Source organism: Dasypus novemcinctus, chromosome 21 (assembly GCF_030445035.2).
Source record: "Dasypus novemcinctus isolate mDasNov1 chromosome 21, mDasNov1.1.hap2, whole genome shotgun sequence".
Classification (NCBI taxonomy): Eukaryota; Metazoa; Chordata; class Mammalia; order Cingulata; family Dasypodidae; genus Dasypus; species Dasypus novemcinctus.
The window spans coordinates 79,267,803-79,289,293 of NC_080693.1; the positions used below are offsets into that span (position 1 = coordinate 79,267,803).

General features: G+C 59.4%; 2 protein-coding genes across 6 annotated transcripts; one reads left to right on the forward strand and one right to left on the reverse strand.

Annotated features, from left to right (window-relative positions):
• The first annotated feature begins 264 nt into the window (after window positions 1–264).
• On the forward strand, window positions 265–15,312 carry NHERF1 (NHERF family PDZ scaffold protein 1). The gene is made up of 6 exons (XM_004463820.5): window positions 265–926; window positions 10,210–10,371; window positions 11,300–11,453; window positions 13,287–13,327; window positions 14,151–14,240; window positions 14,459–15,312. Exons 1-6 carry the CDS (start codon window positions 486–488, stop codon window positions 14,651–14,653), a joined length of 1,083 nt encoding a protein of 360 aa, XP_004463877.2. The 5' UTR covers window positions 265–485; the 3' UTR covers window positions 14,654–15,312.
• Window positions 12,980–21,461, reverse strand: NAT9 (N-acetyltransferase 9). Of its 5 annotated transcripts, none has more exons than XM_004463816.5 (7): window positions 21,394–21,461; window positions 20,693–20,778; window positions 19,657–19,766; window positions 19,069–19,212; window positions 17,980–18,039; window positions 17,683–17,777; window positions 12,980–17,595 (listed from the first exon to the last, which is right to left on the reverse strand). In XM_004463816.5, exons 1-7 carry the CDS (start codon window positions 21,448–21,450, stop codon window positions 17,428–17,430), a joined length of 720 nt encoding a protein of 239 aa, XP_004463873.1. In that variant the 5' UTR covers window positions 21,451–21,461; the 3' UTR covers window positions 12,980–17,427. The 5 variants fall into 5 exon arrangements, with proteins under 5 accessions (XP_004463873.1, XP_058140661.1, XP_023446104.1 ...); XM_058284678.2 differs by having other exon boundaries at window positions 21,079–21,442; XM_023590336.3 differs by lacking the exon at window positions 17,683–17,777.
• Between the last annotated feature and the right edge of the window lie 30 nt (window positions 21,462–21,491).

Consider the following 21,491-nt stretch of genomic DNA (forward strand, 5'->3'; position numbering starts at 1 on the left):
CCCTCCGCCCAGTACCAGGAACCCACCCCCGCCCCTCCGGCCGCCACTCGGGCCGCGGGTAACAAACACTTCCACTTCCTGAGTCCTGCGCCTTGGTCGCCGCGGGGCGCCAGGGCGAGCGCAGGCCCCGCCCCCGCGCGTTCCGATTGGCCCACGACGGTCACCTCCGGAGCGCCCCCTCCCCGCCGGCCCCGATTGGCCCGCGGCGGCCACACCCTCGGCGCGGCCCCGCCCCCGGGGTAAGGGGCCTGCGGGGCTGGGGGAAGCGCAGACGCCGCGCGCGGCGGGGATTGGTCCGTGCGCTGCTTCCGAGGCTTCCCGCAGCCGGCGGCCGCCGCTCCCCGCACACCTGCTCGCTCCGCCCGTCCCGCGGCGCGGGGATCCCCTGCCCGCCCCCTCCTTCCTCCCAGCCTCGCGGGACGCGGGAAGGACTGGGCCGGACCCGACGGGACCCGCGTGGCGCCGCTGAGTCGTTGCCCGGCGAGATGAGCGCGGACGCGGCGGCCGGGGCGCCCCTGCCCCGGCTCTGCTGCCTGGAGAAGGGGCCCAACGGCTACGGCTTCCACCTGCACGGGGAGAAGGGCAGGCTGGGCCAGTTCATCCGGCTGGTGGAGCCCGGCTCGCCGGCCGAGAAGGCGGGGCTGCTGGCCGGGGACCGGCTGGTGGAGGTGAACGGCGAGAACGTGGAGAAGGAGACGCACCAGCAGGTGGTGAGCCGCATCCGCGCCGCGCTCAACGCCGTGCGCCTGCTGGTGGTCGACCCCGACACCGACGAGCAGCTGCAGAAGCTGGGCGTCCCCGTGCGGGAGGAGCTGCTGCGCGCCCAGGAAGAGCCGGGGCAGGCCGAGCCGCCGGCCGCCGCCGAGGCGCAGAGGCCCGGCGACGAAAGTGAGCCGCGCGAGGCCGAGAAGAGCCACCCCGAGCGTGTAAGTGCGGGGCCCCGGCCAGCGGTGGGGAAGGGGGCCCGGGTCCCCCGCACGTCCAGCGCCGCCCCACCGGGGTCTTCCATCCCCCTCCCCAGACCGCCTGGGCCCCTGAGCGCCCTGGCTGCCTGCACCTCTTCTTTGGCCGTGGAATTGGGGTTGGGCGAGGGCGGCGCAGGGGGAGCCCCGTCCCCCTTGCCTCCGCCCTCTTGGTGGCGTTTTCTCCCGTTTCTCGGAACCCTCCAATTAGTTGTGTATGATGAGGAAAGGGATCTCTCCTCGGCCATGCCCACCCCAGCCCGCAGTTGGGCCGGGAGGCGGGTCCCCGCCGCCCCAGAGGGGCGCGGCTTCCTCCCAGGCCCGGGTGGGTGGCAACTGAAGCTGGGGAGACAGCGCGCGCGCTGCCCCGACTCCAAAACGTTAGAGGAAGAACGATCTCCCTTCGCGGCGAGGCACTGCCCGGGGCTGGGAGTGGAGGGGGCACAGGGCGGCTCCCCCATCCCCCCATCCTCCGCCTAAACCCGCGGGCCTGGGTGCCCTTCACCTCATCCCCCTCCTGAAGGCTCGGGTAACTTCTGGAGGGGGATGAGAGGAAGCCCCACGGCCTCAGGCGATGTGGGGGTGGGGTGCGGGGAGGAGGCGCCGAGGCTTCTCCGGAGCGGTGGCTCTGCCACCCGGGAGAATTTATGATCCTCAGGAATGTGAGGAGTAAGCTCTAGCTTTTATCAGGGCGCGGGAAGAACCTTGGAGGAGGAGAAAGCTGTCTGGGGGGAGAGGGAGTGGCAATCCGGTGTACCACGTGCAGCAGGTGGGCTCACCGCACTTGGCCAGGCTCCCTCCTTTCCCCGAACCACTAGCTCATTGGTTGTTTTTTGCCCATGTTTGGCGTTGCCCCAAATGATCCCAGTTTGGATCAGCTGCAGGAGGGGCAGCTGGCAAAACAGGCCTTGTTGATCCGAGCCTCCCGTCCCCAGGGAGGGAAACAGGGAGGCCTCAGGGTGCAGACAATGAAGTAAGTGCAGGGCCCGGGCTCGCCCAGGACCTGATGAGCTTGCACAAGTTCTCTTCCTGGTGGCAGCGTGTAACCGGGGTGCTGGGGTGCCAGCCGGAGCCTCTCTGGACAGAAGAAGGGCACAGTTCCGTTTAGAGGTAGAATATGGAGCCCCAGAGGCTCAACCGGTTGTGTGAAGGAAGTGAGGTCATCGGGAGCCCTGTCCAGTCGAAGCCAGGTGCCAGGAATGCCAAGGCCTCCAGGCTCCCACTTCCTGCTGGTGCCAGGCTGGCATTGGCAAGGGGTAGAGGAGTAGCTGGGCACCCCTGGCTGGGGTTGACACTAGGGAGTTAGAACCCGTGACCTCAGGTTCCAGGCAGGAAGCTGTTTTGAACTTTGTGCTGAGAGCATCGATTTGTCTTTTTTGTTTTGTTTTGAACTTTGGCACCCACACAACCCACCCACCCCCAAGCCACAGTGTGTTCAGCTCCTCCCTTTGCCCTTTTTCTGCTGCTGGGTGCAGTGGGGGCGGGCCTGGGAGGGAATTGGGAAGCGTGGAGGCTGGAGGCTTCCCCCACCTGAAAAGGCAGTGCGGGGGCCTCCTGCTCCCGGGGCTGCTCCCTGGGTGAGCACAGATCCCCGGGTTGTTGGTGCACCACTTGGGCCAGCTACACTCGTTAGCACTTTTCTAAGTCAGGAGTAGGGAGCAGAACTACCTCCAGCCTGTCCTAGGGAAACTATCACCAGGCGTCATGGGGTTTCAGGTCAACAAGCAAGTCCCAAGACCTCCCCGAGTCTTGGTTTTCCCATCTGTAAAATGGGGGCACTGGATTTCATGGTGCGTGCCTCCTGAAGTAACGGGAGGTACTTGAGCTCCTAGGGGCTGAGCCAAGCTCCTTTAAGCACTCAGGTCTCAGGTCTGGGTGGCCAATCGGGACTGCCAGATCCCTCTTGTAGAAAATTCCTGTAATCTGGTGCGGTGAGTGTTCAGGCAACCCACCCTGCCGTTGCAAAAAATTCTGTTAACCATTGTAAGAGGTGTGTTTGCTTCCCCCTAAAAAAGGCATTCCTTTCCTACATAAAATATTTCATTGACTTTTGCTAATTAGTTTTTGGCCTAAATTTGTTTGCAGGGTGGGTCTGGGCCCAAGGAGCTGAGTTGGAGCTCAAGCTGTGCCCCCCTCTTTTGTGAATGGCTCTCCCCTCCCCACCTCCATGGGGCGGGAGCAGCAACACCCAGCCCTGCTGCTCCCCTGCTTAAAGTCTGCCCATTCACCCCTATCACAGGACAGGCCTAAATGCTCTCAGCTTGAGCCTCCCCCACCCCTGCACTGGCCCAAAGCACCGGCCACCCAGGTGGTCTAGGTGACCACCTGGAGGCAAGTTACTCAGCCACTCTCAACCTCCTTTCCTAAATTGCGGCGATAGCAGCTACCTCACACAGTTTCCAGGATTAATTGAGGAGATATTTATATATGTAAAGCAAGTAGCTCGGTGCCTGGCACACTAAATCCGTGCTCAGTAAGTGTTGATTACTATTTGAGTTAATATTTCACAGTGATTATTACATGCCCACCCATGGGCTCTGCATCTGCCCCTCTGGTTGGGCAAGAACAGCTGTGGCCCAAGTCTGGCTCTCAGCAAGTGCTCAGTCAATGGCCGCTCTGTTCAGTAATTATGTTGTCACAATAATTATTAAACAATAGCACAATCTGGCAGCCTCCTCTCCCAAGCCACACAGAGGTCTGAATTTCCCTCAGGCGTGCCATGGTCTCGGCCTCTGAGCCTTCACGCCTGATATTCCTCTGCCTGGGAACGCTTCCCTCCCCAGCCTCTCCTGTTCTCTGTCCTTGCATCCTTGATGGCTCTGAAGACGCAATCTCTTAATTATTATAATCACCCTCCCAGGTGAGGAGTCCTGAGGACAGCAGAGGACAACAGCCATCGCTCACTTGTGTTTTTAGCCTCAGCATCTTGCACTGTGCCTGGCACAGATTCGGCAAGCTTGGTAAATGTGTTTTGGATTGATGAGTAAAGGCATAACAGCTGCCAGGGACCTTTGTCCCTGTTCCTCTCAGCCCAGCACACCTGGGACTGTTTGCGCCAGGAACACAGAGATCAGAATTCCAGGTGGAAACTTCCCAACCCTTTTTCTTGCCAAACGGCTTCCATTTTAAGACCTTTCTTAGGCGCCTAGAAAGCTGGAGAGTCTGGGCTTTAGAGGTCAACCAGATCAGAGTGCATCCCAGCTCTGCCACCGACTGGCTCTGGGACCCCAGGCCGGCTCATTGATGCCTGGGACACCAGCACTTCCCTGCAACGTTGCTGGGGAGATTCGATGAGAAGATGTGTGTGTGGAAAAGTGCCTGGCTTGGCGTGGGCTGCCACCAGACCTAACCCTGATCCCAAAGGCAGGGACAGTGCTGACCCCCCAGGTAGCCAGGGGGGCGGGCACAATTAGCCTGTCAACGCCTTTCCCAAGGAGGACCCTTCCACACTGATCAAGGCTTAGGGAGGACAGAGCAGGGTTTGGACCACAGGGTGTTTTGATTTAAAAATGAACGGGCACGTGCTAGTTTGCTCGCTTTGGTGCCTCTTACATGGAGAACTCGGGGTCTTTTTCTTCCCTGGGTCTTACCTTCAGGTTCCTGTTAGTTTTAGACAGTAGTTCTGGGGACAGTTCTCTTGAAGATAGAGGGGGGCTTCCTTCAAGGAACCCGATATGTCAAATAGGAGCCCTGCTTCCCGTCTGCAGACTTCCCATCGCAGGGGTCCCTGGGAGTGGGAGCCGGAAGGAGGAGCCCAGTGAAGGGCTCGTCTGTTCTGCAGGCCTCTCACTGGGGGAAACCAGACCCCCAGCAGATGCCCCTCTGCTTTTGCTGCTCTGCGACAGTGGTCCCACCTGGGAAGGAGACTCAGCCCAGAGCCACAAACCTAGAAACCTTTCACTGATTGCCCAACCCTGCAAATGCGGGATTTTCTCCATTTTGTAAGTTGATAGGAAGCCTTTAGTAACTGATAGCTATCACTTGTGTCTGGTGACATGCCCTATCTCATTTAGTCCACTTGAGGGCCCCCCCCCCCAGGTATCCCCCACCCGCCCTACAGGTGGAGGCTGAGGCTCAGGCAGCGCAGGAGAGGCCTCCCGGCTGGTGAGCTCCCACCACACAACAGAGGCCATCCTGGAACCCACGGGTGTCTGACCCCGGGGTCTGGGCCACAAGGCTGGGTTTTGCTTGTGGCCCGACTCTTGAGCGGGTGTCTGCCCATCACCTTCCAAGCTGTGCTGGGCCATGGCAAGGGCATAGTCAGGCTGCTTGAACCCCCTTCCTGGCAGGGTCCACGTCAGTGGGCCCTCCTTTGGGACAGGGTTCCCAGACACTGGTGTCCCCAGCAGGACATCCTTTGGGTGCCAAGAGGGAAAGGCGAGCAGGCCCTGATGGAAGAGCCAGGCTTGGAGGGGCAGGCCCTGTCCCCATCCCTTCCGTGATCCCCCGAGAAGCCCCCCCTGCTGGTCCCGGGGCTCCCCCGTAGCTAAGAGTGCTCCCTGCAGGCTCGGCTGGAGTGAAACCTTCCTTCTCCTCCCGTGCCACAGACTGACTCTGTCCCCCACCCCCAGGGATCACCTCGGGGACAGCATGGTAATTTGCAAAGAATATCTGCCTGGGTTCCTTGCGCTCACTGAGTTCACTGCTTCTCCTTTCAGCTGTGTGGACTTGGGCACTGTGCTTGAGATCTTTGACCCCGAGTTTCCTCATCTGTAAGATGGGAGCAATAACAACTTCCTCCCAGGCTCCTAATTGGGTTTTCATGAGGAAATACCCATAAAGCACCTCGCCCATGGCACATAGCAAGTTCAATAAGTGGTAGTTTTTATTATTTTACTACTGAGCCCTAATTTCCAAAGCTTCTTGAAGGTCCTTACCTAACTTTTGGGGGAATACCTATAAGGAGTTAAGTCCAGAGACTTCTGAGAGGAGGAGGAGGGATGGGATGGTGGAGAGCCTGCGGGGCGGGCGGACACGGGGCTCCGGCTCTGGACGGGGTCCAGCCAGGCAGCAGCCCAGGTACCAGCCTGCCCCATCCCAGGCTTGCCCAGCCCTGGGGAGGGAGACCTGAGCCAAACCCACCCCCACCCCCGCTGCCCACAGGAAGCCTGCCAGCCAGCAGGACCTGGCCTCAGTCCTGCGAGTGGGGGCTCCAGAAAAGCAGCCCCCCCTGCTTTAGCCCCTGCCTCCCTCCCAGTCCCCATCCTGCTGGGCTCCAGACAGGGCCTCTGCGCTCAAGGGCAAGGATTAGCAAGTGCAGATGTCCACCATTCCTCAGCCTGCATGGACTTGGGGGGACGCTTGGGGGGGTAGGGAGTCCATTAGGTGGAATGAGGTGACATCAGGGCCGTGGAGCCCTTGGTCTGGGCAGCAAAGCCCTTTGCACCTCACCTAGGGTGAGAAGAGGACACCTTTGTGCCAGGAGGTGCCCGTCGTGCCTTCTGGGTGCTGGCCCAGAGGACTGAGCTCCTGGCCACCTCCCCACCTACCTTAAGGACAGTGCCCCTTGCTGCCCAGCCACTCATGACCCCCAGACAGGGCCAGCCCCTCCATCCTGGTTTTCTTGCAAAGCTAGCACCAGGGCCAAAGCTGTGTCCCCAGATCCTGCGGAGCAGGCTGGACCGCCTCCCAGGGCAGCCACCTTCTTCCCCCACCCGGGGCCCACCAGAGGGGCCCAAGCCACCGCTGCCCTTGGGGCTGATTTCCCTGCTTCAGGCTGGCCCTGCAGCGGTAGCACCATCCATATTTGCATAACAGAGCCCTGGGCTGGGGATGCACTGGGGAAGGGTAGTTTTGGGGGGTGGGTGGTACCTCCATTGTTCCCCCCACCCTAGTGGTCTATCTCAATGCTCCTGCCGCCCCGCCCCCCTACCAGAGCCCAGAGGTGGCTGTCCCTAGAGGGGTCCATCACTGAGGCATGGGCCAAGGGGGCCCCCAGCCGCACACAGCCCTCCCCCAGGAGGGGCCGTTCCCCAGAGACAGTCACCGGGATTAGGGTATCGACTTTCCTCAGCTTTCCAGGTGGCTGCTGATGGCGCCTATTGAATTCCGTGCCCGTCCTCCACTCCCAGGGCTGCGTGGGTGGAGGTGACTGGGCGGCCACTTGGGCTGGGCTCCCGGGGGAGCTGTGGAAGGGGCAGTCATGATGGGCCTGAGAGAGGATTTGGAACAGCCCAAGAACTGGGGTGTGGTGAGAAGGACCTAGAAGCAGCTCTCCAGGCAGCGGCTTTTCTGGGAAGTGGGTCTGGTGTTGTCTGAGAGCAAGACGCCCGGCGGTCCTCCCAGAGCCAGCCCAGCCGCACTGCCCGCTGCCCCAGTGTCTCCTCGCTGTGGATCCTGAGGCTGCCATTGTCACCACAGGCCATATTCCCCTTGAAATGCCCCCTCCCCTTGCTCTGGGCCTGACTGGAGCTGGCACCCCTCTCCCACCTCCAGCCAGGCCCTCAGACCCCCCAGAGAAGTGCCCCGGGGGAGTCGTCCTGCCAGCCCAGCCTCCACCCAGTCTGGGATGGGCGGGCTTGATGGGCTGACTCAGCAGCCAGCAGTGACACCTTGGAGACAGCTGGGTGGCTCCTGCTGGGGGAGGGATGGAGAACAGCCAGGCTGGTCTCCTGGGATAAGTGGGAAGCCCCCACCCCTCCCTGCGTGAAGGGAGGGCACCCCTCCGGACTTGGGAAGCAGACAGGACTCCATAGGTCCTGTCAGAAAGTTCCAGAAAACTACCCGGGGCTTATTCCCCTGTCCAGCCACGCGCTCTGGCCCTGAAGCCACTGCCAGATCACCCTAGAGGGCAACGGTCCCAGTGCAAGGGTGGGGGAGCACTGGAGACCTGGGTCCCCTGTGTCCCCCATCTGGAGGCAGGGGGTCCTGGACTAAAGCTTGCTGAGGATCCCCCAAGCGAGCGGCGAGTGCAGCCCTGCCACCGGGTCGTGCTCACTGCCTGTCAGCCATCCAAGTTTTATCCCTCAGCTCAAGCTGCAGCTCTCACCAGGGCAGCTCTGGCTGCAAGAGGCCCTGAGCACCGGAAGGAAGGCAGGCTGTGGTTTCATCAGCTCCCAGGTCTCCTCCCAGCAGAGGCTGCAGCCACCACCGCGGAGAAAGAGGCGAGCCCCAGAGCCCCGGTGTCTGCCACTCTGACTCCAGCAGGGCCTGAGCTCCCGGTGGGCCCCCCACACACTCTGGACTTGGGGTCCTTGGGGGCAGCCACGCAGTGGCAGCAGGAGCACTGGGTTCAGAGTCAGAGACCAGAGGCATTTCCTCCACTGTGAAGCTGAGTGACGTCAGGCAGTGGGCTTAACACCTCTGAGACTCAGTTTCCCCATCTCGAAAATGGGGTGGATGAGTCCTGGCCAGGTTGCTCACAGAGGTGCCTTGGAGTGAATGGACGGAGGGGGAGGGGGTGTACCCTGTGACTCACCCTCCCTACTTTCTCAGAACCCCCTCTGGCTGGGACAGAAAGCTGAGCCTGTCCTGGTGGTGGCAACTGGTCAGACCTGTTCCTGCTCACCTAGGCGGCTTTGTAGAAGGATTAGCTCCGGGGGGAGAAGAGACTTGCTTGCTCCCGGAACCAGATCCCGGGAGGACTGTGCAGGGCCAGGGAGGGGCTGCTCCCCGAGCAGGGCATGCAAGTACAAGCCTTCCTCGGCAAGCTGGGCCCTGCGGGGGGGAGGAGGATTTGGGTGGCCCCAGGGAGAAGAGGATGCTGCGTTTACCCTGGCTTCTGTTCCAGAGCAGCTCCTGGGGCCCTAGCTCCTCTGTGGGGCCCCCACCTTTTTATAGTTTCTGTTTGGGGTGAGAGTCCCCCCACTTGTGACCCTGGTGAAGGAGAGGGACCTCTCACCCAGTTTTGGGTGAATGGGAGCTAGAGCTAGGGTCACCCGTTGGCCTCCTTCCTGTGGCCTCTCCACACCCCCACCCCCCAACATCCTGAGGCCCAGGCTAGAAAGACCCGCCCCAAGCGTTGGAAGGAAGGAAAAGCCAGTCACCCTCCACCCTTACAGAGAGCAAAGGGTGGGACTGAGCCTCGGGGAAGGAGCTGCTCCCCTGCAGAGGGTGGCTGCAAGTTGGGGTGGGAGGCCCTACACCCTCCCCTCCACCACCACCACCACAGGTTCACAGTTCTGCTGAATGTGACCCTGCCTTAGATTAGCAAGGGAAAGTCTGTGTGTGCAGGGTCCTACAGTCCACAACGTACTTCCACGTACCTAAACGCCAGCCTCACAGCTGGCCCGGGAGGCAGGTGTCAGTAGGATCAATCTATCAGTGTGGAACCTGAGATTTTCCAGAAGGAAATGACTTGCCCCGGGTCACACAGCTAGTGCAGAGGCTGGAACCTGAACCTGGACCTTGACTTTTATCCGCTGGTCCACTGCTGCGTCCCTGCAGGCCCGGGTGATAGCTTGGGAGGGAGGAGGGACCCGTGTAAGTGACTCACTCCTAGTCCCTTGTCAGGTGAATGTCTCCTGGGCTGTAGCTCCTAGGTGGACCTGCTGGAATCTCTCAGCTGAGTCAGTGCTCCAGTCTGCGTGTCCCCTGTGAGTCGGTCACACCCTCCAGGCCAGGGTCCCGCTGCTCGCCCTTTGGCCCAGCCCTGCTTTTCATGCCCCCACTTGCTCCCCAATCCAGGCTCCTTGGGGACCAAGGGGGTCCCCGAGATTCTGCTGCTTCCTTTACCAGCAGTTGGGCCTGAAGCTCCTGAGGCTGGCTGAGCCTTTGTTTTGCCAGCAGCGTCTTTGTCCTGCCCAGGACCCCTTGCTGGGCCTCCCACCCTGACTGCTCATCCGCTTTCGTTAAACACCAGCCCCAGCCTCTCCCGCTGCAGAGGATAGGGTTCAGCGGGGCTAGGGGTCCCTAGTCACAGGGCCCAGGGACCCGGCCAGGCTGACAGAGACTAAACACACACACCCACTACCAGGAGGGCCAGACTGAACTATTGGGGGGAGGGGCAAGTTTTATCAAACACATGGACATGATTTGTCTTAGAATGTCAAAGAGAAGGGACCTGAGGGGTAACCTGGCCCTCCCCCTCATTTCCCAGAAGTGGGCAGAGGCCTGGACAGGGCAGTGTCCTGCCTGGCGCCACCTAGGCGACTTACGGCAGTGCCAGCCCAGTGTTCCCTCACTGCTCTAATCTAAGCAAATCTCCATTATCCCCGCACTTCTTCCTTTGGCAGGGGTGGGATGGGCAAAGGGCACGGAAGGTGGGGCCTGGGGCACTGTGGAATGTAACCCACCCTCTGTCCCCCAGCGTGAGCTGCGGCCTCGGCTGTGTACCATGAAGAAGGGCGCCAACGGCTACGGCTTCAACCTGCACAGCGACAAGTCCAAGCCGGGCCAGTTCATTCGGGCAGTGGACCCAGGCTCACCGGCTGAGGCTGCCGGGCTGCAGGCCCAGGACCGCATCGTGGAGGTGAGGCCTCCTCACCCTCTGCCTCACGCTCTGCCCAGCTTCCTCCTTCCTGACATCCTCCCTGCTGATAATCACTCCTCGGGGCCACCATCCGCCATCTGCTTCTTGGTTAGCCCTACAGGGCCTAGCCAGCCCATAGTGCTGGATGGAAGGAAAGAAAGAAGGGGAGGTGGGCAGATGGGTAGATGAAGACAAGGAGGGAGGAGAGAAGAATGGATGGAAATATGGATAGATGGAAGGAAGGGTGGGTAGTAGGTAGGTGGGTGGATAGATAGATGAAGGAATAAATGGACGGGCAGAGGGCCTGACTGCTTCCCTGTCCCACTCTCCCCTGGGTTCTTTTCCACTCAGCAGACACACTGAGCAGCCTGTGACCCACCCATCAGTCCAAGTAGCTGCCTGGGGCCATCCCCAGAGCTTCCCTGCTGCCCGTGGTGCCCGCATCAGGCACAGGGATGGAAGGCAGTATGGAAATCCTTCTGCCAAGCCTAGGCCCTTAGGTGTGCTCATTATCACCTCTTGAGCTGTGCCCAAGGAGAGGAAACCTTGGGCAGGTCCCAGAATCACAGAGTCTTAGAACCTTAGAACTGAAAGATCAGCTCTTCCAAGACTTCTCATTTTACACGTGAGAAAACCAAGGTGCAGAAAGGACAGTCAGCTGGCAAGGACAGGGAAAGGCCAGATCCCTCGTGCCCCGCTCTCCCAGCTGGGTTTGTTTAGTCTCGTCTGGATATTTTCCGCGGCTTTTCCCACGTGTCCTGTCTCCCCATCTGAGTCAAGTGGGAGGGCCATTTGGCCTAGTTCAGGACTCTGTGGACGATGGGGGCCTCAGTGTCCAACCCAGGGACAAAGAGGCCAGTACCTCCCTGTACCTCCCTCTGCCTCCCCTGCTGAGAACCTGTGACCTTACCCTGCCCCCACTCCGCAGGTGAACGGGGTCTGCATGGAAGGCAAGCAGCACGGGGACGTGGTGTCCGCCATCAGGGCTGGTGGGGAGGAGACCAAGCTGCTGGTGGTGGACAAGGAGACCGACGAGTTCTTCAAGAAGTGCAAAGTGACCCCATCTGAGGAGCACCTGGCCGGTGAGCTGGGGCCAGAGCTTCCTGGCCTGGGTGCCCCCTCCCTCCCCTTCAGGGGTAGTTGGGGGAGAATAGGACCTTGCGTCAGGAGAGGAAGTGGGTCGCAGTGGGTTTCTGCAGATGGTATGAGCTGGCATGAGGAGAGGTTAGAGAGGTGGGACAGCTGCTCATTCAGGCTGAGGCTCCAGCACCAAAGGGAGGCCTGAGCCAAGCCTCCCTCCACCAGCAAGTTCTCAGGGCTGCATGGATGCCAGGAAAGGGTTAACTCTGGAGAGGCCTCCCAGCCTGGCCTGGTCAGATCAGAGTCCAATGACTGGGGCCCACCAGCCCGTTGTCTTGGAAACTCGGGCCTGCTGGCTCTAGAGAGCAGTGGGTCCCCCTTTCAGTCCCTGGGCCCCTGCCCTCCCCCTCCCCTACCATCCTCTGCCAAGCCTGGCACCTCCCCCTGCCCAGGCCCATGCCAGACGGGGCAGGGAAGGGCTGAGCAGCACCCTGGCCCCTGGCCTGGACTTTCTCCCTGGGAAGATGGCTCCGTCAGAGGTGCGTGCTGGCCGGGCCAGGCGGGGGGTGGAGCCTCTGTGGACTTTGCAATGGGCAGAGCCTGCCGGCAGGTGTCAGAATTGGATTTATAGGGGGCGGTCCACACAAAGGGCTTGCCAGACTCAGATCCGTAGCTGGACGGGGGCCCGCCCAGCGGCACGGCCCTCTTCCCACGCCCCCTAGAAGGGGAATTGGTCAGATGGAAGTCCTGAGCAGACTCTGGACATGGGGGTGCCTTACCCATTTTTCCCAAGTTCGTGGAAACCAGAAACTCAAATAATCCTCACCTTAGTGAGGGGGAAACTGAGGCCCAGAGAAGCCCCAGCCTCGCTCTTGGGGACATGGTACTGGGAAGACAGCTAGAATCCGGGCTCTGCTCAGCAACTCACATCCCTTCCTCTGCCTCCTCCCCCACTGTCCTCCCTTACCCCTTCACCCCAGTAATCGCCCCTCGGACATCCCTCTTTCCAGCTGTTGGGAAAGGCCTCGAAAATCCACAGAGGTGGCTGCCTCCTCCCCAGGGGTCCCTCCTGGGCTTTTGCAGGATGATGCCCTCTACCACCACCTCCCAACTGGAAGTCACCTGGGGTGTCCCCCCCAGAGGCTGCAGGGACCAGAGCGCCAGTAGCCACGTGGGGCCTCTCAAACTTCCTGCCACCACCAGGTTTCTGACTGGGGAAGGGGCCACCGAGAACACAGCCGAGCCTTCTTGCCCTCCTTTCCAGACTTGCCAGAAGAGGCAGGTGGGCAGGGACCAATCAGAATCTGGGGTATGGTTCCGAACTCTAGTTCTATATCGCTAGCACCTGGGAAGCTTTTGAAACTATGTCAGTCCTAGGCCTGCCCCAGAACCAGAGTCAGACCCCCTGGCAGCAAGCCTCCCAGGTGATTCCTACACAGCCAGCCTGGGATTTGAATCCATCCAGGCCAATAATGCTTTTTTCAAACAGCTTATTACCCATTAGTAGTGGTTCATGAAATCAGTTTAGTAAGTAGAGACCAGAATTTTTTTTAATGAAATTGAATAGAAAATATCAAAGGGCATTGCATTTTGTATTTCGCAAAATTTAGTTATACACATGTATAATCTTTATGTGCTGGGTAGTCATAATGTCTAAACGTAAAATGTACTTAAGTGGGTGATAGTCAAAAAAACTTACATACACTGACTCAGGGAATAAGATCTAATTGTCTGCCCAAACCCAACGACGCTCACCTCCTCTCCACTCCACCCCCAACCCACCCCTGTGCCCCAAAGCTTTTGCACTCCCCTCTTCTCTCTCTCCCTTTGCCTAGGTCCCCTGCCTGAGCCTTTTACCAATGGGGAGATTCAGAAGGTAAGGACTGATGCCCCCGCTGCTTCTCGGGCCCTCCACCACGGCTGGGGGAGGACAGCCGTCTGGCTCAGGCTGAACCTCAGGGTCCTCATTCCAGCTCCTTCGTGAGCCCCAAGGCAGCCGGGAGAGGCCTGGCTGGGTCCGTCTGTGGCCCGCTGTACTGGGTGACAAGCCCCCGCCTCTCAACTCCCCGCTGTACAGAAGAGGCCTTTCTTCCCCCCAAGAACAGAGTTTCAGTGTCTGACCTCAGCACTGCCGGGCCCCTGCTGCTTCCAGTCTGGGTTGGAAGAACAAAGCTGCTCCTCCCCCTCCCTCCCCGGGCAGAAGGGGGGTGTGGAGGCTGGGGACCAGAAGGCAGGGCCCATTGCCAGCTGAAGCCACGGAGGACCCCAGGGAGAGCTGAGTGCCAAGCTGATAGCTTCGCCAAGCCTCCACGCTGGATAGGCAGGCTTGGAGTCACGCTACGGAGCCAGGCCTCAGAGCAGCAGCTCTCTGCGGGGTCTGCTCAGAGGTTCCCTCCCACAGTCGGGGACCTGGGGCTGGGGATTCGTGGAGTGCCACCCGTGTTCCCCACAACAAGCAGAGGCCCCTTCTTGGTCACTGACCCAACAGCCTATTGGAGAGCCTGAAGCTTCGCTGGAGAGAGCAAAGGAGCATTTCAACTAATCCCAGGCTGCCCTCTGATCCTTTGAGGAATGTAAAATTGTAAATCCCATGAAACCCCCAGCAGGGTCAGGTGTTGGGGGTTTGGGGTGGATGGGCAAGGGCCTGTATGGAACTTCTCACCCCTCCCGTCAATCCACACCGCTCCTCTCTGCGCCAGGAGAACAGCAGTGAAGCCCTGGCCAAGGCAGCCTCCGAGAGCCCCAAGCCACCCCTGGTGAGGTCTGCGTCCAGTGACACCAGTGAGGAGGTAGGCTGGCAGCAGGCCAGGGGCGGGGCGCTGGGTCCGGGAAGCCGGGTCCCAGGACACGCTTGTCCGGGCACACAGTGCCTCTGTGGCCCCGTGCTCGTCCACGTTCCATTCTTGTGACCTGGCCTCCCTGGCAGTGCCCCCAGGGAGCCACCGCCCGAGGAGCAGGGGTCTCCTGGGGCTGACTCCCGACTTTCTACCTCCCCTCCTCTTCACAGCTGAATTCCCAAGAGAGCCCCAAGAAGCAGGACTCCACGGCGCCCTCCTCGACCACCTCCTCCTCCTCCGATCCCATCCTGGACTTCAACATCTCCCTGGCCGTTGCCAAAGAGCGAGCACATCAGAAGCGCAGCAGCAAGCGGGCCCCACAGATGGACTGGAGCAAGAAAAACGAACTCTTCAGCAGCCTCTGAGCCCCTCTCCACGGGCCACGCAGGAAAGCTGGAAGGGCCGAGCCAGCCCCCACCCCAACTTCTCTCCCTCTTCCTCCTCACTCACCCCTGAATCGACGCACCAATCAGCACCAGCATCTCCCTTCTTGATGAATCCGATTTTCCTAGAGAACTATGTTCTTCCCTTACTTTAGGGAAGGTGACTGTTTTTCTGTCCTACCCCACTCAAAAACAGACTCTTTTCCTTACCCCTCACTGAGTGCTTCATTCCCTCAGGTGTCACCTTGACCCCCTACCTGGGACATCACTGGGGCCTGCCCCAAGCAAGGATTGTAGGACCAGACAACCCCACGCTGATCAAGGAACTCTGATTGTGGCAACCACACCCCTGGGTGGACAGGCCATCGTCCTCAGAGCTGTGGCTCAGGCCTTTATTTTTGTCATTTGATTTTTTGAGTGCAGAATCAGAGCTTAGAGGAATTTTTGTTTCCTGATTAACACGATTCTTCCTGGTTGTTGTATCCAGGGCATAGCAGTGGCCTCGACTGTACACTTTTTGGTCTTCCACCTTCTGGAGTCCCAAGCAGCATGGGGAGGGTCTGGCTAGCCCCTCCCCAGGTCTGAGCCAAGCACCGTCGTTGTAAGGAACTCCCATGAGAAATTCAGTTGGCTCCTCCAAACCGCTCCAGCCTCTGTGTCTTCCTTTAGAGTTACCCCAAGGGGGGAGAGTAGAGCTGGCGGGACAGTACCATCCAAAGCTCCCTGTGGTCCCAAGTCCAGGGAGTGGGAGATGGGTGGCTTTAACCAGAAATCCGTGTCTGATCCCCCAGCTCCTGTGTGCTTGAGCTCTCTGGTTGGTGGGCATACCCCAGCTCTGCCTGTGTGCGCAGGGCTGCTGGGCGCTGACCTAGTCCAGGACCCCTCCTGGTGCAGGGATGTCTGCCTGGCGCAAGCTGAGATCCACGTGCTCAAAGCTCTGAGTGGCTTCTGAGATCCCACAAGTATTAGAAGTGCAAATCCCAGGACTAGCCAGCTTGGGACGGCAGGGACTTGGCTTTAATGCTCTGTCTGGCCAGTAGGGTACAGGATTTCCAGGAGCGGCCAGAGCTGGCACCAGATAAAACTATCTTATCCAGCCCCTGGCCTGATTGGAGGGCAGTTAGCCAGGGCCAGGGGAAATCAGACCGGTCCCCTCTGAGCCGCAGGACAAGCTGCAGAGCACAACAGGGCAGGGGGGACTTAACAAGGGCAGAATGCCCTGTCCCTCCAAGAAAAACCCAAAGTGTAAACAGTTGGGCCCTAGCACCTCTGGCCCCTGACGGCATATCCTGGAGCTTTGCCAGAGGGACCTGAGGACTGGGGCTGCCAGCCAGGGGCTTCCAGAGCAGGTGCTTGAAGGATGGAATGGAAGCTGGCTCCCCCAACCCATGATGCGACCGCTCAGAGCCGGGTTCCTGGGACCCAGGGGAACAAAGGTGGGGAGGAAGCCAGGGCACCGCTGGGGGTGGAGGAAGGGCAGGCTGCCATCTGTCCATCTAGCTCCTTGCTAGGGTCTGGACCCCACTAGCGTGTAAAGGAACCCTCTGAGGCAGCCTTATGGAGGTGCCTATCGCCCCATGCCCTGCCTGACCTGCCTGAGGACTGCCCCTGGGCTGTGGAGCCCCCCCTCTGTGGGGATGCCCTGGGGGAACCTTGAGGGAGGGACAGGTGGCTTGGAGGATAACGGGAAGTTCTTGCCTTGGACTCTGGCAGGTTCTACATTCTACGGTTCTAATACAGAGCGGGGAGCTGGGAGCTGGCAGGCCTCAGACCTCCCCCAAGACTTCCAGCTCAGTCACAAAAGAGCTGTGAGACCTCAGGCCAAGCACCTGGCTTAGCCAGGGCTGCTTCCCCACCGCGAAAATGCCCTTTAGAGTCTCTTCCAGGACTGTTCTGGCAACACACCTGCTCTTCCTTGAAGGTCACCACAGGGGGGAGGGTGGCAGAGGGGTAAGACTCAGGGTGCCCGCCCTCTCTGACCCAGGTGGGGGAGGCCTGGCCAAGCTACCTTGTGAGCCAGGTTGCCTGGCAGTCTGGCTGTCCCAGACCTGTGCCTCCACTGCCCCCTCGCGGCCTGGTCAGGTGCAGCTAATCCCAAAGGTGTGGGAGTGAGGAGAGAGCAGGAGGCCCAGCTTTTCAACAGGGGCTGTCTGCAGTCACAAAGAGCTATGTCCCAAACCAACTTTACTATAACAATAAACAGTTCTAAAGAGGAAAAAGCAAGGCCACTCGTCCCCTTCCTAAGCAGCTTCTGTCCTAGGTCCCAGCTCACACACTCCCTGGGCTCACCCCCAGCCTGCTTCTGCAGGACAACGGGGCTGAGCTACTCCCACCCCATCCCTACACAGGCTGGACACAGGCCTGGGCCTCCCAGGGAGCAGAAGGAGAGGACACGGCGAGCTGGCCAAGATGTACTTTACTCCAGGCCAGGGCCTCGGCCCCACGCAGCTACTCTGACCTTTCAGAAGAAGGGAAGCTCCGTTCTCCAGGTCCCCTTTGCCTCTGGCCTCACCTCCACCCTGACTTCCATGGGTGCACACCACCTTCCCCAGGTTTCTAGAGTGCGGAGCCAGGTGGGGCCTGGAAGGGCTGGCCCTGGGGTCAGCTCAGCCCCATCAACCACCAAAGAGAACCGGCAAGTCCAGCCCAGAGCCCCAGGGTTCCTTCCAGCCTGGGGCAAGACCAGGAACACTGGCCCTGAAGCTGCCCTTCATTTCTCTTCTGGCCTTGGGAGAGGGTGGTCCCCCTACCCCCATTCACATGGGGTGCCCCCCGTGAGGCCAGGGCTGTTGTTGGGCCTCTGCCAGCCCGTCGCTGTAAGGCCTCTCTTCCACGTGGCTGGTCTGCACCAGAAGCCACTGCCGCTCCGGCTCGCTCACCATCAGTCTGAGCGTCACCTCCTGGAAGACGCTGCTCACAGCCACCTAAGTGAGCCAGAAAGGGCAGCGCCCCAAGTTAGCCCACACATCCCAGCACTGCCCCGCCCCACCCAACTGAGGAGACCTCCTCACCTGCTCAAAGTGAAGTTTGTGGAACATATGGATACTCGGTTCATTTCCTTGCCCAATTTTAGCCTCGAACTTGGTCAGACCTAGCTTGGTCACTCCTCCCAGGGGAGAAAAGAAAGGGGCAAGTGCCAGAAGGAAGGCCCACCCCACTCCCAGCCTCCACCCTTCAATCACGCCCAGCCTGCCATGGAGGTACCTGTCACCCCCCACCCCCACCCCCCGGCCTGCAGAGGGCGCACCCCTGGCGTGCTATCCCTCACCAAGCCTGGGCACTTCTCCCTACACTCTCCTCATACTTACCGTACAACATCATCATGAGAACAGCCTCGGTGCCAAACCCCCTGCCCCGGCAGCTGGGCTCTAGGAGAAACAAGGGCGACGAGAGCTGCTCTGTGGGACGAGCACTGGGTCTGGGTGCTTCACCAAGGCGCTTCACTTCAGCCCCACAACCACCCTGTGAAGCTGGGGCTGTTATTACCACTTTGCAGGCGAGGAAACAGGCTTGGAAAGGTGAAGTGGCTCGCCTGAGGTCTCAGCTCGGAGCCCCGGCTATTGGACTCCAGAGCCAACCCCTGTAACCTCATAGGCTGTCCCAGGGAGAACTGTCAGTAGGCCCTTGCAGAAGGCTGAGAGCCAGGAAGTTAGCAGAAACTGGAGGTCCTCCTCTCCTAGGGTGGGAAAGTGCTGCAGGGAAGGTCATTTCTTTTTGGAGGATTCCCCAGCCCATGCCAAGGATGGGGCAGAATGAATTTTAAAAGCCCCCAGAGGGAAGCGGATGTGGCTAAACTGATAGAGCATCTGCTTACCATATAGGAGGTCTAGGGGTCAAACCCAGGTCCTCCTGGCCCGTGTGGTGAGCTGGGAGTGCCCTGCCACGCCGGGATGTCCCCCACATAGGGGAGCTCCATGCACAAGGAGCGCACCCTGCAAGGAGAGCCACCCCACACAGAAAAAAGTGCAGCCCGACTAGGAGTGGCGCCGCACACATGGAGCGCTGACGCAGCAAGATGACACGACAAAAAGAGACAGATTCCTGGTGCCGCCAAGAATGCAAGCGGACACAGAACACCACACAGCGAATGAACACAAGAGAGCAGACTATGGAGGGGAGGGGGTGGGGAGGGGAGAGAAATAAGTAAAATAAAATTCTTTAAAACAAACCAAAGCCCCCAGATCCAAAGGTTTAGTTCACCCCTAAGCAGGAGATGGGAATAAAGTGACAAACCCAGGGCTGAACCATCAGGCTAATGGGGTCCTAGTGGACTCACCTTGCCTGGGGCCTCCCACCCAGCTCCCCAGACTGTGCAGCCTCAGCAAGCTTAAGGGTCAGCAGATCTGAAGGAGGGAAGGCATGGGGGAGAAAAGGTAGTAGGGCCAGGTGGAACGAACCTGCAATCATGACCTCAATCTCCCCCAAGGTCGGGTCCCCGGGGTCTGTAAGGAAGAGGTTCACATCTCCTGCCATGCAGCTCTCCTCGGGGGTGCCTGGCTGGGCCTGCCATTTCTCTGCATCCAGCACAATAAAAGTGCACTCTAAGGAGGGAGGGGACAGGGGCCCAAAGAAGTGAGGTGAGGCGATGTTCCTCCCCAAGCCAGAGCACTGCCGAACACCACTGTCTCTTGGTCCAGAGCAGGAAAGGGAGCCCCGAGCTTCCTTTGGCTCAAATCTGCCTCATACAGAAGACAGTCTTCAAACAGCAGAGCAGGGGGCCCAAAGAGACACAACGACCACCCCAAGCTTGTGGCAAAGGCATACATTTACAGCCAGAGCTTTACTTTCTCTAAATACCTTCAGGCCCGATGCAGGGAGTGGGGCAGAGGACAGAAGTGACAGCCACAGGGACTGGCCCCAAGGGCAGGAGAGTATAAGGGTTCCCAGCATCTTCCAGGCTTTCACGAAGCTCAGCCAGGCTGCAGCTGGGACTGAGAAAGGGGGCAGCCCCCGGGCCCTCCCACCCCCGGGGCTCTGGTCCTCACTGTCTGCATCCTCCCGCCAGCTGTGCTGCATCGTGTACTCCTGCTCCAGGGTCAACGGCTCCGAGGCTGTTAAACGCTGCAGCTCCTCAGATTTCATCCACTCATGGTACCTGCAGGACAGAGGGATGGCCTTAGACATGCAGGAGTGATTCAGAGGCATGGGTCTGGCACTTCATAGAATGCAGAAATGAATGGGAGAGAGGGAGGGGGCACGGGGAAACACAGGGTTCACTGGAGACCCAAAGAAAGGGGTATGGCTGCTCCAAAGGCAGAGGGCCACACGCACAAGACATAGCACGAGGCTAGGCCTGTGAAAGAACAGCAGGAGGGGACAGTTCTCTGTGTCCAGCTTCCTATCCTATCTCAGGGGTCAGTGCAAGGGAGCAGCCTGGGGCCAAACATTCCTCAAATTCCTGAGGGGATATAAATGGCAAGTTGATCTCAGCAAAGAAAGCTGGACAGAGACCCACAAAGGGCGCTAGGAACCCCCAAAAGGAAAGCTAAAGGGAGAGAATACACCTCACACCACCCCAATCTACCAAACATTTGCCAACTGCCCCTGCGAGAATTCCATCCTGCATCTTGGTCCTGGCCTTTTCAAAAAGTCGACATCATAAAATTCCATCAGCGCAGAGTTTTAGGATAGGTTAACATGAAGTTTCTGAGAACCGAGCATATTCATTGGCACCAGGAAAATGTCACTAACTTACAGTTAAGCGAGAAGACTTTCTTTTTTACACACATTGAGTTTATATAAAACAACTCCTTGCTGAAAGGTTAAAAAGAAAGTGAGACGTTGAAAGGGAAAAGCAGAGGAAGGGCAACTTCCTCCAGGGAAGTCATAGCCCTCTCTTTTCAGCTTTCATTTTTTTCCTGTATGTAATTACTTCTCACCACCAACATTCCTTCTCAGAGGAAACAGCCTCTTAGAATAGGGCTAAGAAAGGCTGACGCTCTTGGCTGTGTCTTGGCGAGGTGACCTCTCCAGCCCTGGGGAGTGGCACCACGGTACCCCAGCTCAGGCTGGAACAGTTACCTGGGAACATGTGCGGAGGTGTAGGGTACCAGGACCACCTTCTTTCCCAGCAGCAAGGTGTTCTGATTCAGCCTCATGGTAGCAGCCTGGGGGAGGGGAGGGGTAAGAGTAAGGACCCTGAGCTTCCTCCCCTTTAGGGCGGGAACCTGGGCTCTGAATTCTCTAAATGGGGCTAAGTTGGCAGAAGATCCTCTGTACTGCTTTCTCTCTCCCAACACTTTAGAAAACACGGACTCCAAACCCCTCGCAAGAGGGAACCAAACTGGTTAAGAGTTCATTAGACAGCCCTTCATTTACAACTCTAGGGGCCAACCTGGACTGCCATTTCGGCCTGCCCTTCCATCCCACCTCCCATCCCTCAAACCCAAGCTCCTCTGTAGACTTACCCCCAATGCTCCCACCAGCATCACTTCCCCCAGTCCAGAGACTCCATCCTAGCTTCAATTTTCAGGTCCACTTTAAAGCTTATTTCCAACCCTTCCAGCGACCCCCCTACACGGCTCTGACCCACCCTCTTCCGCGCCCTCAAGTCTGTTTTCCCACACCACTTCAGGGTGAGGCAGGCTTAACCTTTCAGCCCCTCCCCTTCGGGAGTTGCTGCAAACTACTCCTCTCGACCCCTCCAACCGCCGCAGCCCCGGAACTGCCAAGTTCACACCCACTCCCCGCCTTCGGACACGTCCCCAGCTGCAGCGGCGCACCAGCTGTTCCAAGTAGCCACGCTTCCACACCCGGCCGGCGTCCGCCTCCTTCCGCATGCGCAGAGAGACGCACCCGCCTACTTCCGCCACGCAGACGG